The sequence below is a fragment of the Mercenaria mercenaria genome, chromosome 1 (genome assembly GCF_021730395.1).
Source record: "Mercenaria mercenaria strain notata chromosome 1, MADL_Memer_1, whole genome shotgun sequence".
Classification (NCBI taxonomy): domain Eukaryota; kingdom Metazoa; phylum Mollusca; class Bivalvia; order Venerida; family Veneridae; genus Mercenaria; species Mercenaria mercenaria.
The window spans coordinates 66,716,261-66,734,189 of NC_069361.1; the positions used below are offsets into that span (position 1 = coordinate 66,716,261).

At 34.8% G+C, this 17,929-nt stretch overlaps 1 protein-coding gene across 2 annotated transcripts in view; it reads right to left on the minus strand.

The window, feature by feature from the left end:
- Positions 1–17,181, minus strand: part of LOC123535957 (uncharacterized) — a 34,183-nt gene extending 17,002 nt beyond the window's left edge. For both annotated transcript variants that reach the window (XM_053549849.1, XM_053549844.1), the window contains exons 1-3: positions 17,133–17,181; positions 2,153–2,886; positions 1,684–1,737 (exon numbers count right to left, since the gene is read on the minus strand). In XM_053549849.1, coding sequence (XP_053405824.1) covers positions 1,684–1,737; positions 2,153–2,843 — 745 coding nt within the window. In that variant the 5' untranslated portion in view covers positions 2,844–2,886; positions 17,133–17,181. The remainder of the gene's footprint in view (positions 1–1,683; positions 1,738–2,152; positions 2,887–17,132) is intronic.
- Positions 17,182–17,929: the final 748 nt, after the last annotated feature.

The window sequence follows — 17,929 nt, forward strand, 5'->3', positions numbered from 1 at the left end:
ATATGCCCAAGTGTTCTTGAGTTATCATCCTGAAACTTTTTCACAGTTCTGGGTCAGTGTGACCCTGACCTTTGACCTAATCACCTCAACATCAGTAGGGGTCATCTGCTAATCATGATCAACATCTCTATCAAGTTTCGTTATCCTAAGCCAAAGCGTTCTCAAGTTATCGTTCGGAAACCGTTTAACTTTTCTAAGTCACTGTGACCTTGACCTTTGATCTACTAACCTCATATCAATAGGGGTCATCTGCTGGTCATGACCAACCGCCCTATCAATTTTCGTAATCCTAGGCCCAATCATTCTTGAATTATCATTCAGAAACTGTTTAATGAGGAACATTTGCTTGTTACTTCCCTTGAAAAGTTGTATGATAAAACGCAAGGATAACCAAATATTACATTGGTCCCTTTCAGTTTGATTCCTTTGACTTTTTCGTTATAACCTTTGTCAAAATAAATATGCTTTTTATGTGTAGGTTTCTAAATAAAAATGATTAATCGAATCTAAATTTAGCAGAGGGCCACTAAAAGAAAACCTTGTACTTAATCATTTTCATATCCAGTGAAATTTAGTATAAATATTGCTTTTGAAAATTACAAAGACGTCAACGATAAGAACAGAGGAAGGACCAATCTACTTCATGGAAATAATCAGGGGAAGTAACTGACTAATGTTCCCTATTGTTCAGGGTCACTGTAACCTTGACCTTTTATCTATTGACCTCAACATCAATAGGGGTCATTAGCTGGCCATGACCAACCTTCCTATTAAGTTTCATGGTCCTAGGCCCTAGCGTTCTTGAGTTATCGTCTGGAAACCGTTTAACTGTTCCGTGTCACTATGACCTTTACCTTTGACCTATTGATCACAAAATCTATAGAGGTCATCTGCTGGACATGAACCATTTTCCCGTCAATTTTCATGATCCTAGGCTTTTGACCTTAAAATATACAGAGGTCATCTGTTGGTCATGATCAACCTCACGATTAAGTTTCGTGATCCTCGGCCCAAGTGTTCTCATGTTATCGTCCGGAAAAGGTTTAACTGTTCTGAGTCACTGTGACCTTGACCTTTGATCTACTGACCTCATATCAATAGGGATCATCTGCTGGTCATGACCAACCTCCCTATCAATTTTCATGATCCTAGGCCCAATCATTCTTGAGTTATCATTCAGAAACTGTTTAACTGTTCAGGGTCACTGTGACCTTGACCTTTGATCTATTGACCTCAACATCAATAGGGGTCATCTGCTGGTCATGACCAATCTTTCTGTGAACTTTCATGGTCCAAAGCCCAAGCATTCTTGAGTTATCATCCGGAAACCGTTTAACTGTTCCGTGTCATTGTGACCTTTACCTTTGACCTATTAATCTCAAAATCTATAGTGGTCATTTGTTGGCCATGGCCAACCTTCCTGTCCATTTTCGTTTTCCTAGGCTTAAGCGTTCTTGAGTTATCATCCGGAAACCATTTAATTGTTCTGGGTCCCTGTGACCTTGACCAATCTCCCAATCAACTTTTATGATCCTAGGCCCAAGTGTTCTTGAGTTATCATCCGGAAACGGATTGGTCTACATACCGACCGACAGACAGGCATCTGCAAAACAATATACCCATCCTTCTACGAAGGGGGTGGGGGCAGGAATAACAATAATATCATAAATTGTTAAAACATACCTTGCATATTCTTCAATTTTTTATCAACTATTTTCATTCTTTTATTTGGTTTCCCTGAAAATAAATATTGCATACTGTTTAATTTTCATTCAAAATATACAACTAGATTCGGTTGATTTGAATAACATGTTGAACACTCAAATGTCTTCCAGCAAAACTGTTCAAAGTGCCTTTTGTACCGATCAAATGAAAAGATTTGTGTGTGCATAAACTTCATGGTACTAGTATATTTTTCAAGAGTGGAGTGATTTTTTTATTTATAGTACTGAAAGTTCAATAAGGTAATTGTCAACAAAGCTTAACTGTAAAGTGTACCACATTATCTGTTTTCAAAGTGTTGACTGTCAAATGTTTTCAAGATCTAATTCAAAAGTTTCATCAAACTTTCCTTCTTAGTATCTTACGCTCATTCAAGCTTTTTCATAAGACCCTCTGTTGACGTCTGATGTGACGCACTATGTGATATTACCTGTTGGTCCTGGTTTAGCCATGGAAGCATTTTGTAGAATGTTTGCACTCTCGCTGGCCTTTGCTTTGGATTCTTTAGTGTCTTCTGATATTTCTTTAATTTTCACTTTCATTTCTGCCATTTCAGTCGTATTTTGTGTATTGATTTCCATAAACCATAAGCACAGAGTGTTACCAAGGTCTGGCATGTTTGAGATCTTGGCTGTTTCAATCTTCTCTTTCATAATATTCTCATAACTAGTTCCATTTACAACTTTAGCCAAAGTTAAAGTTGCTATTTCCAAGCGATCCCAGTTCTTCTGAAACATTGAGTCACTAATGCTTGAAGTTTTCGATACATGTTGTAGACTATTTCTCACATCTCGAATATCTCTGATGAAAAATTGGACATGGTTCGGAATGTATGATCGAAGTAGTTCAAGAATTAAAACAGCTAACAAGGTAATGTCCCACTGCGACTCATCGGCTGGTCCAGAATTGGGATATAGAAGATCATACTGGTCATCTCTCAGTTTACGTCTGCTCTTCAATGATAATACATCTGGTTTTCTAGATGCAAGGTAAGCATCCAGTGAAGTGTATGGTATACCAGGTTTTGTATCAGACTTGGCATTTTGTAAAAACAGTTTTCTGAGAGGTTCTGGGCATATATTTAACAGGAAACTAACAAGGCGGTAGTATTTGTCAGCCATTTTTCATCTCTTCTTGAATTTAAGTCGATGAAATTTTCTGAAACTGTAAATGTTCAAGATTACTTAATTAAGAAATTGTGTTTTCTTTTTGTTTTGTTTGTTGTTTCTAGCTCACCTAAAAAAAAAGGTGAAAGTAAAGGTGGATGGTCCATAGCATCCAGTGTCCGTCGTCAACATTGCCACTAAAATGCCTCCCCTGAAAGTTCTGGTAAGGTTAATACAAATCATGTGATAAAAATAGAATAAAACCTTAATATGACATATACTCGTGGAACGCTTGATGTAAGTTCGCCATACTTTTTGGAATGTAGCATTACTTGTCTAGAGCTTTTACAAGTTCAAATGTTTATGCTTTACTTCTTTGAGGTTGACACAGCTAAGAATAGACAGAATGTTTGATTTATCATAATGAAACTTGGTTTGTAACATCTCAAGTTTCTTTAAGGTATTAGATCACTAATAAAGAACCTCCTTTTTGAAGAGTATTCAATTCCTACCATAAACCTACTTTTACTGCAATTCTTAGGGGGGGGGGGGGGGGGGCGTAGGTTCAAGCCCTACTGGGATTTTTTTCCTTATTTTCCTTTTTTCTAGTAAGTTTTTACTTCTTTCAAGACTTACTATTGATTTCTTGTACAGAAATGGAAAAAATGAATCTTATAAGCGATATCAAAGTGAATTTACTACTTAAACAGAAGGGGTAGAGTTACACATCTTTAAAAATATTGAGTTACACGCGGTGAAAGTTCTCTATTTTGCTTTCACTCTTAGATTATATATTCTGAAAGAAATTTAGGTAGGTTTTACGTCTGCCCTAAGGTTATTTTTAAATGGAGTAAGCAAAATTCAAAACAGAAACACAGCATTCGACCTTATTTTGTCAATGTTGAAGTATGAATTCTGTCTCATTAAATCCGTTTACTTGAGGCAGCATAGAAAAAATGTTATTGACATTTTTGTTTTGTGTTTTATAATTGTTTACCAACAGTTTGATGTTTCTTTTATTAAAATTAATGGTAAAATGAGTTTTCTTCAAATAGATAGTGGCTATCACTTGAGCTTGAGGAGATACCATAAGCTACACAAAATTTATAAAAAAAACGGCACGGTAAAAGTTGTTTAAAAATTGCAAAATAGTGCAAAACACGGTTACCTTTCAGAATATACCAAGCAAATGCCATTTTGTAAACATTACTATGAGTGATCTAATACCTTAAGTGCTTATGCTTGATCTCTTTTTAGGGGCCACCATAGATAAAAATAGACAAACATTTAATCGACTTCTTATGGACAGCTTTAAAGGTCTTCACCAAACTTCGTTTATAGATAGCATTTATATCCCAACCAGATTGCTTACAGCCCACATTACTAACCCCATTTAGTTCATACTCACACTCAATTATCCTTGTGGCAAGACCTACAAACTGAGGTCCATATAAATGACCTTGACCATATTACGGCCTTCATTTTCTTTCAAACTTTAAACCTTAATAACAACATTTTTGGTCCTACAGCCGACATAAATGACCCAATTTAGTTCATACTCACACTCAATAAACCTTATGGCAAGACTTGCAATCTGACCTTTATATAGACGACCTTGACCTACATCCGTTTGTATGAACCACACTGCCCACAGCCTACATTAATGACCCTATTTAGTTCATACTGGTTAAACAATTCTTCTGGCAATACCTACAAACTGATATATATATATATAATTGGCCTTGACCCTCATATGACCTTCACCTTCAAACTTAAAACCATAATAAACAATATTTTTGTGACATACAGCCCACATATATGAGCAAATTTGGCTGATTAATAATGATTAACAATTATGAGGTTTGGTGATGCTTGCTAAAGTACTTTTTGAGTTATAAGCATTTTAAGTCTCATTTTACCCACAGGCACGGGTCCAGTGTATATTTTTGTTTAATATAAAAAATCACTTTTTTTCACACAATTAACCTTTTATATGTTAGTCAAATGAAAAAAAAATCGATGACAAAAAATCCGGTCACAGTATCATATACATGGAAAAGGTAAACTATACGAGCGTAACGCTATGGGAAGCTACTCGGCAAACTTGTAGAACATTTCAAAATCGGAGTTTATACACTTGCAGCCGCTACCTGCATGATTGCACCTTCGAAACATTTAAAGCATTCCATAAATACTAAATTGACCCCATAAATTGCTTTTAAATACACAGTACAAATCTCTAGGAACGAAATATTTCAGTTATCCCCGGCGATTTCAGCTGCCAGACGAAGTGATAAAAACCAGGAACACGTCCGCTATCCGGAATGAAATCACCGGGGAAAACTGAAATATTTCGCTCATAGAGACTTGTACTGTGTATTTCAAAGCAATTTATGGGGTCAGTTTAGTATTTATGGAAGGCTTTAAATATTTTTTTTTAAGATTTTTTTTTCATTTGACTAACATATAAAAGGTTAATTGTGTGAAAAAAAAGTGATTTTTTATATTAAAACAAAAAAATATACACTGGACCCGTGCCTGTGATTTTACCGAATCGAGGGAAAAACTGCTTTTATTGGGTTAACGAGGGTTGTCCCAGAAAATCGTAGACTTTTTTTATTATTTCGAAAATAAGCGACGCATAAAATAATTATTTTAACTGATGTTATTTCATTGTATACTCTACAGGACTATAGAGTTTAAAATGAAATATCTGTCATATTATTTTAGTACTTTTTAAATAATGTACGACAGTCAGTGCTAGTCGGCGTATGCTCAATTTTCCCACTCCAACATTAAACAGCTTCCTTTTAAATTAATGTAACTTACCCGATATACATCTAACAAGATTAAAATTTATATCATCATTAAGAGCAACGTGTGGTGTGTAATTATGATGCGTTTCAAGACTTTGACCTCACTTATGTTATATAGTGACGTAAATTTTAAAGTAATGGTCGCATGTCATTTCAGAAATGGCGACGTCAAATAAGTTTGCGGCGCAGAAAGTATTAAAGTTTTATGTTAATTGCCCTCTCTTTGAATCACTAGCCTAACCTTCCTAAAAACAATTTTGTCACATAAAGACAAGTGTCCTGCTAACATTTGCCAACTTCCCGAATTTTCCATTCCCATTTTACTAGTGAAGGGGTCATACCGCGATCTACGCAAAATTTTATTAATATCTTCTGCGCCGCGAAATTACCTGACGTCATAATTTCTGAAATGGTGTGCAATTATTACTTTCAAACTAACATCAATGTTTTAATGTTAGTGACGTCAAAGACTTGAAATGCAAGATAATTACGCGCCACACATTGCCATTTACGACGATGTAAATTTTAATCCTGTGAGATGTATATAGGGTAAGTTACACGAATTTAAAAGGAAACCACTTTTTGCAGTGGGAAAATTTAGCGTGTGCGGATTAGCACTGATGATTGTCCTTTATTCAAAAAATAGTCAAATAATATGATGGATATTCAATTCTAAACTCTATAGTCCTGTAGAGTATACAATGAAATAACATCAGTTAAAATATATATTTTATGCGTCGCTTATTTTCGAAATAATAAAAAAGTCTAAGATTTTCTCGGACAATCCTCGAAGGTAGATAAAACTATACTTTTGAGGTTTGCAACCGTTTGGTGATTCTTGTTCAAACACGTTTTGAATTTCAGACAGACGCATGCATGCATGCACAGAAGGACGAACAGCCGGGTGGACAATGCTCCACCTTCAATGGGTGATAACAAGAGAACCATGATGGCCCTTTATCGCTAACGAGAGTTTTACAGCTCAAATATATATATTAAGAAACATTTCTGCAATTTTGAAATTACTTTGAAAACTGACCCGCAGATTTAAAGGAGTTGTACAGGGAGTAGACACACGCTCCCCTCACCCCACCCCACCCAGTATTAATGTTGGTCACCTAATGAACATTGAAAATTTGAAATAATACTAATAGTCATGGTAAATGGTCACCCAAGGAACATTTGTGTTCAGACAAATGGTATTTAGAGGAGATATTGGTTGGAGATTTTTTTTAGCTTTAGTGTTCATTTATTTTAACGAGTCAGGATAATTTGAACAATCTTGCTAAATGGTCACACCCAAAGATATAATTTTTCTCAAAACACTGCTATTAAAAGTTACAAAAATACACATAAAAGATGTGTTTTAATAAAATGAGTGAATAGTAAATTTTTTGATAAAATAAGAGCTGTTCATAAGACAGCCAGTGCTCGACTATTCGAATTGTTGTCATAGAAGCAAGAATATTAATCTAAACTTAAACAAGAAGTTTTCTATGTTCAAAAGGGGGCATAATTTGCCCAAAATACAAGTCAGAGTTATGAGACCTGATGCAATCAACTAGTTTTATCACCCCGAAGACACATGTGAAGTTTCAATTTAATATCTGTATTTCTTTTGCAGACACAAAACTTTAACCAGGATTTTCTAAGTCCTAAAGGGGGCATAATTTGCCCAAAATACAGGTCAGAGTTATGGAACTTGACCCAGTGAGGTTGATAATTGATCTAGAAAAAGAAAAAAGAAATTTCAAATCTATATGCCTTTAAGTGACGGCTATATGTACTTGCATGCAAAACTTTAACCAGGATTTTCTAAGTCAAAAAGGGGTTGTAATTTGGCCAAAATTTAAGTCAGAGTTATTGGACTTGATGGTATCAACTAGTTTTATAACTCTGAAGACACATGTGAAGTTTCATTTCAATATCTGCTTTGGTTTTGGCGATAGTAACTTGCATGCAAAACTAACTAATTTTCTAAGTCCAAAAGGGGCATAATTTGCCCAAAATACATGTCAGAGTTATGGGACTTACGGTTAGGGTTAGGATTAGGGTTAGAGGTTAGGACCAAACGAGGTTGGTAATTGACCTAGAAAAAAAGAAAAAAGAAATTTCAAAGCTATATGCTTTTAAACGATAGCCATATGTACTTGCACGCAAAACTTTAACCAGGATTTTAAGTCCAAAAGGAGGTATAATTTAGCAAAATTGCATGTCAGAGTTATGGGACTTGATGCTGTCACCTAGTTTCATAAACCCAAAGACATATTTGAAGTTTCAATACAATATCTGCATTAGTTTTGGAGATAGGAACTTGCATGTAAAACTTTAACCAGAATTTTCTAAGTCCAAAAGGGGCCATAATTTGCCCAAAATACATGTCAGGGTTATGGGACTTGCTCCAGTGAGGTTGGTAATTGACCTAGAAAAAGAAATAATAAGTTTCAAAGCTATATGCCTTTAAATGATAGCCATATGTACTTGCATGCAAAACTTTAACCAAGGTGTGACGCCCACACCAGGGTGAGTAGAATAGCTAGACTATTCTTTGAATAGTCAAGCTAATGAGTGACTACGGTAGTCTACCATTTTATATTGAAACAAAGGTGTATATATTTAGATTTTTTACTGAAAATGGTTTGATATCACACAAATAGTAAATGCTTAGGCTTTTCAATAGGGCACAACAAAGACGTTATTTTGTTTCTGTTGCAACTTTGTTCCTTGCAAGTTTGTAAAATCTGCACTTTTTGAATTTTCAAATGGATTGAATTCATAAATTGAGAAAATTTGTATGTTTTGAATTTTGAAATGTTGTCAACATTATATTGTTCTGACTGAACGCTAAAAAATTCAAAAAATGTATTTTCAGTACATTTTAAGATGGGCAAAGCAAAAAAATGGCGACTAAGCTGTTTTGTTCAGTATCTGCAAAATTATTTCAAAATTGGGCCATAAATTTCTGATGAAAAAAAAATATTATGAGGAAAATCAATCATGTCAAAAAGTCATTAAGTTTTTGACAAACTGAAATCATTTGATCATTTGAACATTTTGCAAGGAAGTCTGTAAAATCATTCTACAATTGAACCAGTTGTGTAGGAGAACTTTCTATTTTAAGCTTTTTTGTGACAAATCAAAATAATTTTGAACAATTTTGGTAAAAAGGTAATTTTGTGTATTTTTAAATGTTTATGCATTATATCCTTTGAAGTACAAGTGATCATGCCCTATCAGAATTATTTGAAAAGACAGAATTATTTGAAAAGAAGTTAACAGTCAGCAAAGGAACATATTAAAACTGTAACGTTTTAGTGCCATGTACTGGCATCCACACGGACAGACACACACAAATCCCGTCGGTGAAAAGCCATTCTCATCCATCAGATGTTCGTCAAAATCCCGAGAATCACGAATTTAAAAGGAAACCACTTTTTGCAGTGGGAAAATTTAGCGTGTGCGGATTAGCACTGATGATTGTCCTTTATTCAAAAAATAGTCAAATAATATGATGGATATTCAATTCTAAACTCTATAGTCCTGTAGAGTATACAATGAAATAACATCAGTTAAAATATATATTTTATGCGTCGCTTATTTTCGAAATAATAAAAAAGTCTAAGATTTTCTCGGACAATCCTCGAAGGTAGATAAAACTATACTTTTGAGGTTTGCAACCGTTTGGTGATTCTTGTTCAAACACGTTTTGAATTTCAGACAGACGCATGCATGCATGCACAGAAGGACGAACAGCCGGGTGGACAATGCTCCACCTTCAATGGGTGATAACAAGAGAACCATGATGGCCCTTTATCGCTAACGAGAGTTTTACAGCTCAAATATATATATTAAGAAACATTTCTGCAATTTTGAAATTACTTTGAAAACTGACCCGCAGATTTAAAGGAGTTGTACAGGGAGTAGACACACGCTCCCCTCACCCCACCCCACCCAGTATTAATGTTGGTCACCTAATGAACATTGAAAATTTGAAATAATACTAATAGTCATGGTAAATGGTCACCCAAGGAACATTTGTGTTCAGACAAATGGTATTTAGAGGAGATATTGGTTGGAGATTTTTTTTAGCTTTAGTGTTCATTTATTTTAACGAGTCAGGATAATTTGAACAATCTTGCTAAATGGTCACACCCAAAGATATAATTTTTCTCAAAACACTGCTATTAAAAGTTACAAAAATACACATAAAAGATGTGTTTTAATAAAATGAGTGAATAGTAAATTTTTTGATAAAATAAGAGCTGTTCATAAGACAGCCAGTGCTCGACTATTCGAATTGTTGTCATAGAAGCAAGAATATTAATCTAAACTTAAACAAGAAGTTTTCTATGTTCAAAAGGGGGCATAATTTGCCCAAAATACAAGTCAGAGTTATGAGACCTGATGCAATCAACTAGTTTTATCACCCCGAAGACACATGTGAAGTTTCAATTTAATATCTGTATTTCTTTTGCAGACACAAAACTTTAACCAGGATTTTCTAAGTCCTAAAGGGGGCATAATTTGCCCAAAATACAGGTCAGAGTTATGGAACTTGACCCAGTGAGGTTGATAATTGATCTAGAAAAAGAAAAAAGAAATTTCAAATCTATATGCCTTTAAGTGACGGCTATATGTACTTGCATGCAAAACTTTAACCAGGATTTTCTAAGTCAAAAAGGGGTTGTAATTTGGCCAAAATTTAAGTCAGAGTTATTGGACTTGATGGTATCAACTAGTTTTATAACTCTGAAGACACATGTGAAGTTTCATTTCAATATCTGCTTTGGTTTTGGCGATAGTAACTTGCATGCAAAACTAACTAATTTTCTAAGTCCAAAAGGGGCATAATTTGCCCAAAATACATGTCAGAGTTATGGGACTTACGGTTAGGGTTAGGATTAGGGTTAGAGGTTAGGACCAAACGAGGTTGGTAATTGACCTAGAAAAAAAGAAAAAAGAAATTTCAAAGCTATATGCTTTTAAACGATAGCCATATGTACTTGCACGCAAAACTTTAACCAGGATTTTAAGTCCAAAAGGAGGTATAATTTAGCAAAAATTGCATGTCAGAGTTATGGGACTTGATGCTGTCACCTAGTTTCATAAACCCAAAGACATATTTGAAGTTTCAATACAATATCTGCATTAGTTTTGGAGATAGGAACTTGCATGTAAAACTTTAACCAGAATTTTCTAAGTCCAAAAGGGGCCATAATTTGCCCAAAATACATGTCAGGGTTATGGGACTTGCTCCAGTGAGGTTGGTAATTGACCTAGAAAAAGAAATAATAAGTTTCAAAGCTATATGCCTTTAAATGATAGCCATATGTACTTGCATGCAAAACTTTAACCGAGGTGTGACGCTGACGTCAGGATGAGTAGAATAGCTAGGCTATTCTTCGAAAAGTCAAGCTAATGAGTGACTACGGTAGTCTACCATTTTATATTGAAACAAAGGTGTATATATTTAGATTTTTTACTGAAAATGGTTTGATATCACACAAATAGTAAATGCTTAGGCTTTTCAATAGGGCACAACAAAGACGTTATTTTGTTTCTGTTGCAACTTTGTTCCTTGCAAGTTTGTAAAATCTGCACTTTTTGAATTTTCAAATGGATTGAATTCATAAATTGAGAAAATTTGTATGTTTTGAATTTTGAAATGTTGTCAACATTATATTGTTCTGACTGAACGCTAAAAAATTCAAAAAATGTATTTTCAGTACATTTTAAGATGGGCAAAGCAAAAAAATGGCGACTAAGCTGTTTTGTTCAGTATCTGCAAAATTATTTCAAAATTGGGCCATAAATTTCTGATGAAAAAAAAATATTATGAGGAAAATCAATCATGTCAAAAAGTCATTAAGTTTTTGACAAACTGAAATCATTTGATCATTTGAACATTTTGCAAGGAAGTCTGTAAAATCATTCTACAATTGAACCAGTTGTGTAGGAGAACTTTCTATTTTAAGCTTTTTTGTGACAAATCAAAATAATTTTGAACAATTTTGGTAAAAAGGTAATTTTGTGTATTTTTAAATGTTTATGCATTATATCCTTTGAAGTACAAGTGATCATGCCCTATCAGAATTATTTGAAAAGACAGAATTATTTGAAAAGAAGTTAACAGTCAGCAAAGGAACATATTAAAACTGTAACGTTTTAGTGCCATGTACTGGCATCCACACGGACAGACACACACAAATCCCGTCGGTGAAAAGCCATTCTCATCCATCAGATGTTCGTCAAAATCCCGAGACGAACCTCTGATTTATTTCTGTCGTTTATTTGGTGAGCATGCGCACTCGTAATTACTACCGGGAGAAGTTTCAGCCAATCAATGTTCGCCACTATTTGGCACGCCGAATTGAAATTTCAAACAATATGTAAGCAAGGTAGTTGCTAACGATGGATAAAGGCGATATTCCATGATTGTGATTATTTCTGTTATTCGATGTTAAGAATTTACCTGAAGAAAGAATAATATTCCTTGTAAGTCGGCATCGATATGAAAGGACGCGGTCACGCTTTTCACGGACGATTTTGATTGGTTCGCTACATTTTGTCGCGAAACGACGCTGATTGGCTGAAATGTTTTACTTGTAATGTAAACAAACCACAAATATCGGCGAAATGTGCCAGAGGTTCATCCGGGGAACCACGGTAGACCTCTGGTATGCGAGAATGTGAAAAGCTAGCTCATCACCAAAGGTGATTTATTGCGCCTATATACTGTCATTTTACTCCAATGACAATTGACAGGTTTTCAAATCACTCTGCGTCCGTGGTCCGTCCGTCCGTCCGTTAACAATTTCTCGTTATTTTTGAGTGAAGTATGGCCCTTTGTTTATTTTTATAATTTAGGCCTCACCAAATTAAAAAGTTGTTCATCGGATTTGCCGCTCGTATATTTTCAGAAACACAAAAAAAATAATTTTTTTTGTTTTTGGCATGCGCTCGCCTCATTGAAAAAAATCAAGCTAAAATTTTTTGGTGCATCTTTTTACAGACGTAACAGTGTACAAATGCTTAAATTCCAGTCCCAGATTGTTCTAAAATGGACTTTAATCACAATAAATATATACTACGCACACATCGTCTACAATATATCATAATACTTATATTTAGTTGCATTACAGTTATTTCCCCTTAATGCAGTTACGCCATTTTCTTCAAATGTTTACCAATATGAGCTGCTACATTATCGGATTTATTTCATTGAAAATTGAATGAAAAACATACTAATTTATTTGATAACATCAATCTACATTGTTTTGGTAAGGGTAATTACGTATTGATGCATGTCACTTTTCTGTTTTCTGTGTTTCCTGTCTAAATGATCAGCATTTGTATACGATAGTGGGTGGAGTAAGGAATTTACATTACGAGTTGTGTTCAGACCAGTTTAGATTTTCAAACATTCCAATCCTTGAGTAGAATAATGTTAATACATATTAATCTCCATTTCAGACCTTAATTGCGACTTTGTTACAACAAATTTAATCTAATAAGAAAGTTCAAATTTAGAACAAGATACTGTCTGTAAGACAGTATGTTCGACTTTTCTAAGTGCTAGACTCTAAATTAGAGCTTTGCCAGTGAAAGGGACATAATAGTCAAAAGCTTTGAAAGTAACAGACCTATTGGATGCTATATAAAACTTAAACAAAAATATTCTGAGTTAAAAAGGGGCATAACTCTGTCAGAATTGAATCAGAGTTATGGGGATTATTTCTCCTGTGTCAGTGATTTTTTTCAGTTTTGGGGGAAGGGGGTCGGTGCCCTTTGGAGGGGGAAAAATTCAACGTAAAACTAAGAAAAGGGGAATTTTCATTTGTGTTGAAATAAACTATAGTTTCAAGTTTATTGATAAATTCAGGGCCCATAAGAGCATCTGACATGACATATAACACAATGTAGCATATCAATACCAGATAACCAAATAAATTTTTCAAATGTGGAGGATAAGACATACATTAGACTACCAAAATTTACAACAGACATTAGGTCCCTTCTTAAACAAATCGGTGAGTGGCTGTTTTTTTATTTCTGTCAAAGTCTGACATTTGCAGTCACTGTTACATTTGACCGGTCACAATAAAAACAAACTGTAAAGAACAATGTATGCGTTGGACTAGTCCCTTCCCAAAGCATAAAATCAAACCCTGACTGACTAGAAGATGGAAAACTCAACACTACCCGACCAAACAAATAGAATGCAAATCATTTACAGACTAACATTCAACAGCGTTGTTGTGCAGAATAATAAAGCGCTTCGATGATTCTGATTTATCAAGGGAAGTTACTCCAACCGGTGTCGGTGTAAACAAAACGCGAGATACCGCGGTGAACTGTTTTCTATATGAAAATAAATAAAATAAACTAGTGAATTATGATTTAATTGATTGGATTTTTTTTTTATTTTCGGAGGGGAATTTTAGGCATCGGAAAGGGGAAAAAAATATACTATTTTGAGGGGGGAATGGGGCCGAATTTCGCCGAATATTTTGGTGAAAAAAAACGCTGTGTGTAGACTTTCAATAGTAAATAACTCTTTTAATTTTCGTGTCAAAAGCTTTTATAGTAACAGATATTTGACATCATCAAAAACTTTGAAAAAGTTGAGTGGAAAATGCTACATTTTCATGGCAGTAAATATTCATATATGTCATGATTATGGTTTAAGGTTACGCATTGTTGTATATTACATATTTTCAAACAGTACTTTCAAAAACACACATTATTTGATTAAACTGTACTGTATGCCAATGTTATTACCTTTTTTCACTAGTTCGCTTTGTAATGTGCATTTGCAGCTCAAATTTTCTCAATCCCTGGTGAATTATTTTTAATGTGAAATGGCTTTTCATTCTATTTTAAGATTTTTATTAGTCAATCGAGAGCCAAATTGAGACAAATATATTTCTTCGCTCGCTCCTGATTTTCTCAAAAAAAATAAATATTTAAATTATTTTTTCGCTCGCTGCCTCAATTTTTTCAGAAAAAAATCCGATGAACAACTTTTCAATTTCGTGTGGCCTTACATAGATTTATATAGGGAAAAACTTTGAAAACCTTCTTGTCCAAAACCACAGAGACTAGGGCTTTGATATTTGGTATGTAGCATCATCTAGTAGTCCTCTACCAAGATGATTCAAATTATTTCCCTGGGGTCAAATATGGCCCCGCCCCGGGGGTCACATGGTTTATTTAGACTTATATAGGGAAAATTTTTGAAAAACCTCTTGTCCAAAACCAGAGGGCTTAGAGCTTTGATATTTTGTATGTGACAACATCTAGTGGTCTTCTACTAAGATTGTTCAAATTATTCCCCTAGGGTCAAATATGGCTCCGCCCTGGGGTTCCAACATGGTTTACATAGACTTATATAGGGAAAAAGTTTGAAAACCTTCTTGTCCAAACCACAAAGCCTAGGGCTTTGATCTTTGTAATGTAGCATCAACTAGTAGTTCTCTACCAAATTTGTTCAAATTATCCCCCTAGGGTCAAATATGGTCCCGCCCCGGGGTCACATGGTTCATATAGACTTTGAAAAAACTTTAAAAATCTTCTTGTCCATAACCTACAACATTCAAATTTGGACCACATGTATAGTTTTGAGTGGCAAGATGAACCTTGACATGAGTTGACCTTGATTTTGACCTAGTGACCTACTTTCACATTTCTGCGGCTACAGCCTTCAAATTTGGACCACATGCATAGTTGTGTGCACCGAAAAAAAACTTTGACCTTGACATTGACCTAGTGACCTACTTTCTCATTTTTGAAGGTACAGGCTTCAAATTTGGACTACATGCATAGTTTTGTGTTCAGAAATGAAATTTGACCTTGGTTTTGACCTAGTGACCTACTTCCACATTTCTCAAGCTACAGCCTTTAAATTTGGACCACATGCATAGTTTTGTGCACCGAACAAAACTTTGACCCTGACATTGACCTAGTGACCTACTTTCACATTTTTGAAGTTACAGGCTTCAAATTTGGACCACAAGCATTATTTTGTGTTCCGAAATGAAATTGACCTTGAATTTGAACTAGTGACCTACTTTCACATTTCTGAAGCTACAGCCTTCTAATTTGGACCGCATGCATAGTTTTGTGTACCGAAATGAACTTTGATCTTGAGATTGACCTAGTGACCTACTTTCACATTTCTGAAGCTACATGCTTAAAATTTGGACCACTTGCATATTTTTGTTTTCTAAATTGAAATTTGACATTGATTTTTACCTCGTACCTACTTTCAAATGACATTTCTCAAGCTACAGCCTCCAAATTTGAAGCACATGCATAGTTTTGTATACCGAAATGAACTTTGACCTTGAAATTGATCTAGTGACCTACTTTCACATTTCTAAAGCTACAGCTTTCAAATGCATGGACCACATGCACAGTGTTGTGTACCGAAATGAAATTTGACCTTGATTTTGACCTTGAGCTAGTCTTGAAATTTGGAACATTCAAAAATGGCTCAATGGTGGGCGCCAAGATCACTCTGTGATCTCTTGTCTGACTAATTGTGTTAAAAAAATCACCCATAAACCACATATAAAGAGATTATATGTGGTTTATGGGTGATTTTTTTTTATATAAGTTCTTGAATTTCATTTGAAAAAACATTTAAAAGAAATTTTCATCTCTATCATAGAAATTTTCCCATCTATGAACCCTGTGGTTGCAACAGCACAATATTTTTGTTATCAGATTATCTGTCAATAAGTCACTTTCACAGCACCCACAGTTTATCAGTTTCCAGAGAGAAATTATAATTGTGCTTAATTAAGGACCCACCATGACCTAGTGACCTACTCCCCCCCCTAGAATGAAAATCACTTCCGCAAGGGCGCATAGCACCGAGAGCGGGTAGACACAGGGGAAGTGGGTGCTCTGTCCATGTAAGTGGGGTCAGGAGAGTCTCCCCTGTCCCGCTTTAAATTTTTAAATACAGGTATGAAATGGTGGCCTCTGGTGCATTTTGAGGTCTAAAATATTTAGGAAATGGAGGGATTGGTGGGGGGGGGGTCAGCTTGTCAGCCAACTGGGGGCTGGGGGGGGGCACGGCCCCCTCGCCCGGGCCCTGGATCCGGGCCTGTATGTCATTGTCAGTTTGCTACTAGATACTTGTTATTTCTCATTTTTTAATACCATGCAAAGCATGTATAATTAATACCATCAAAAATACAGTTATTTTGTGGCACCTCTTTAAAAAGTGTGTTTTATTTTTAAATGAGATAATTATACATTATACTGTATATGCATGAATTAAAATAAGTTATTTTGTGGCACCTCTTTTTGTGTTTTATTTTTAAATGAATAAATGAGATAATTATACTGTATATGCATGAAATAAATTAAACCTCTGGAAAATCTGATTTGCTACATCTAAAGGAGTAAAATATTAAGATATGTAAAACATACATTTCTAAAATAAAATTATTGAAAAACATTGAAAGAATCAACTTACTGTCAAGCTGCACTCTCTATATCAATCTATTTAAAGTATGTAAATTTCCCAAGTGTTACTAAATACGGTACATAATTTTGGTTTCCCCTGACTTTCTAAATTTAACTTTTTTGGAAAAAGGACTGTTCATTAATATTCCTCTTCACAGGATATATCTTTCACAAGAGAAATATCCTTTTTAGCTCACCTGGTGAGATTTTGTGATCGCTTGATGTCCGTTGTCTGTCATCTGTCTGTCTGTCGTCTGTCTGTCTGTCAACATTTAGCTTGTGTATGCAATAGAGGCTGTATCAAATCAAAGAAAAACTTTGTGTATGCCATAAATGGTGTATTTTTCAACTGATTGTCATGAAATTTTGTCAGAAGTTCGAAAATGGGTCATCTTTGTTCAACAACTAGGTCACTGGGTCAAATCAAAGAAAAACCTTTTGTATGCAATAGAGGCTGTATTTTTCAATTGATCTTCATGAAATTTGGTCAGAATAATTGCCTTGATGAAATCTAGGACGAGTTTGAAAACGGGTTATTTTGGGTCAAACAGTAGGTCACTAGGTCAAATCAATAAACACCTTGTGTATACTATAGAAGCTGTATTTCTCAGTTGATCTTCATGAAATTTAGTCAGAATGATTGCCTTGATGAAATTTAGGTCAAGTTCGAATATGAATCATCTGGGAACAAAAACTAGGACACTAGGTCAAATCAAAGAAAAACCTTATGTATGCGATTAGAGGCTGTATTTTTTAATTGATCTTCATGAAATTTGATCCGAATGACTGCATTGATGAAATCTAGGC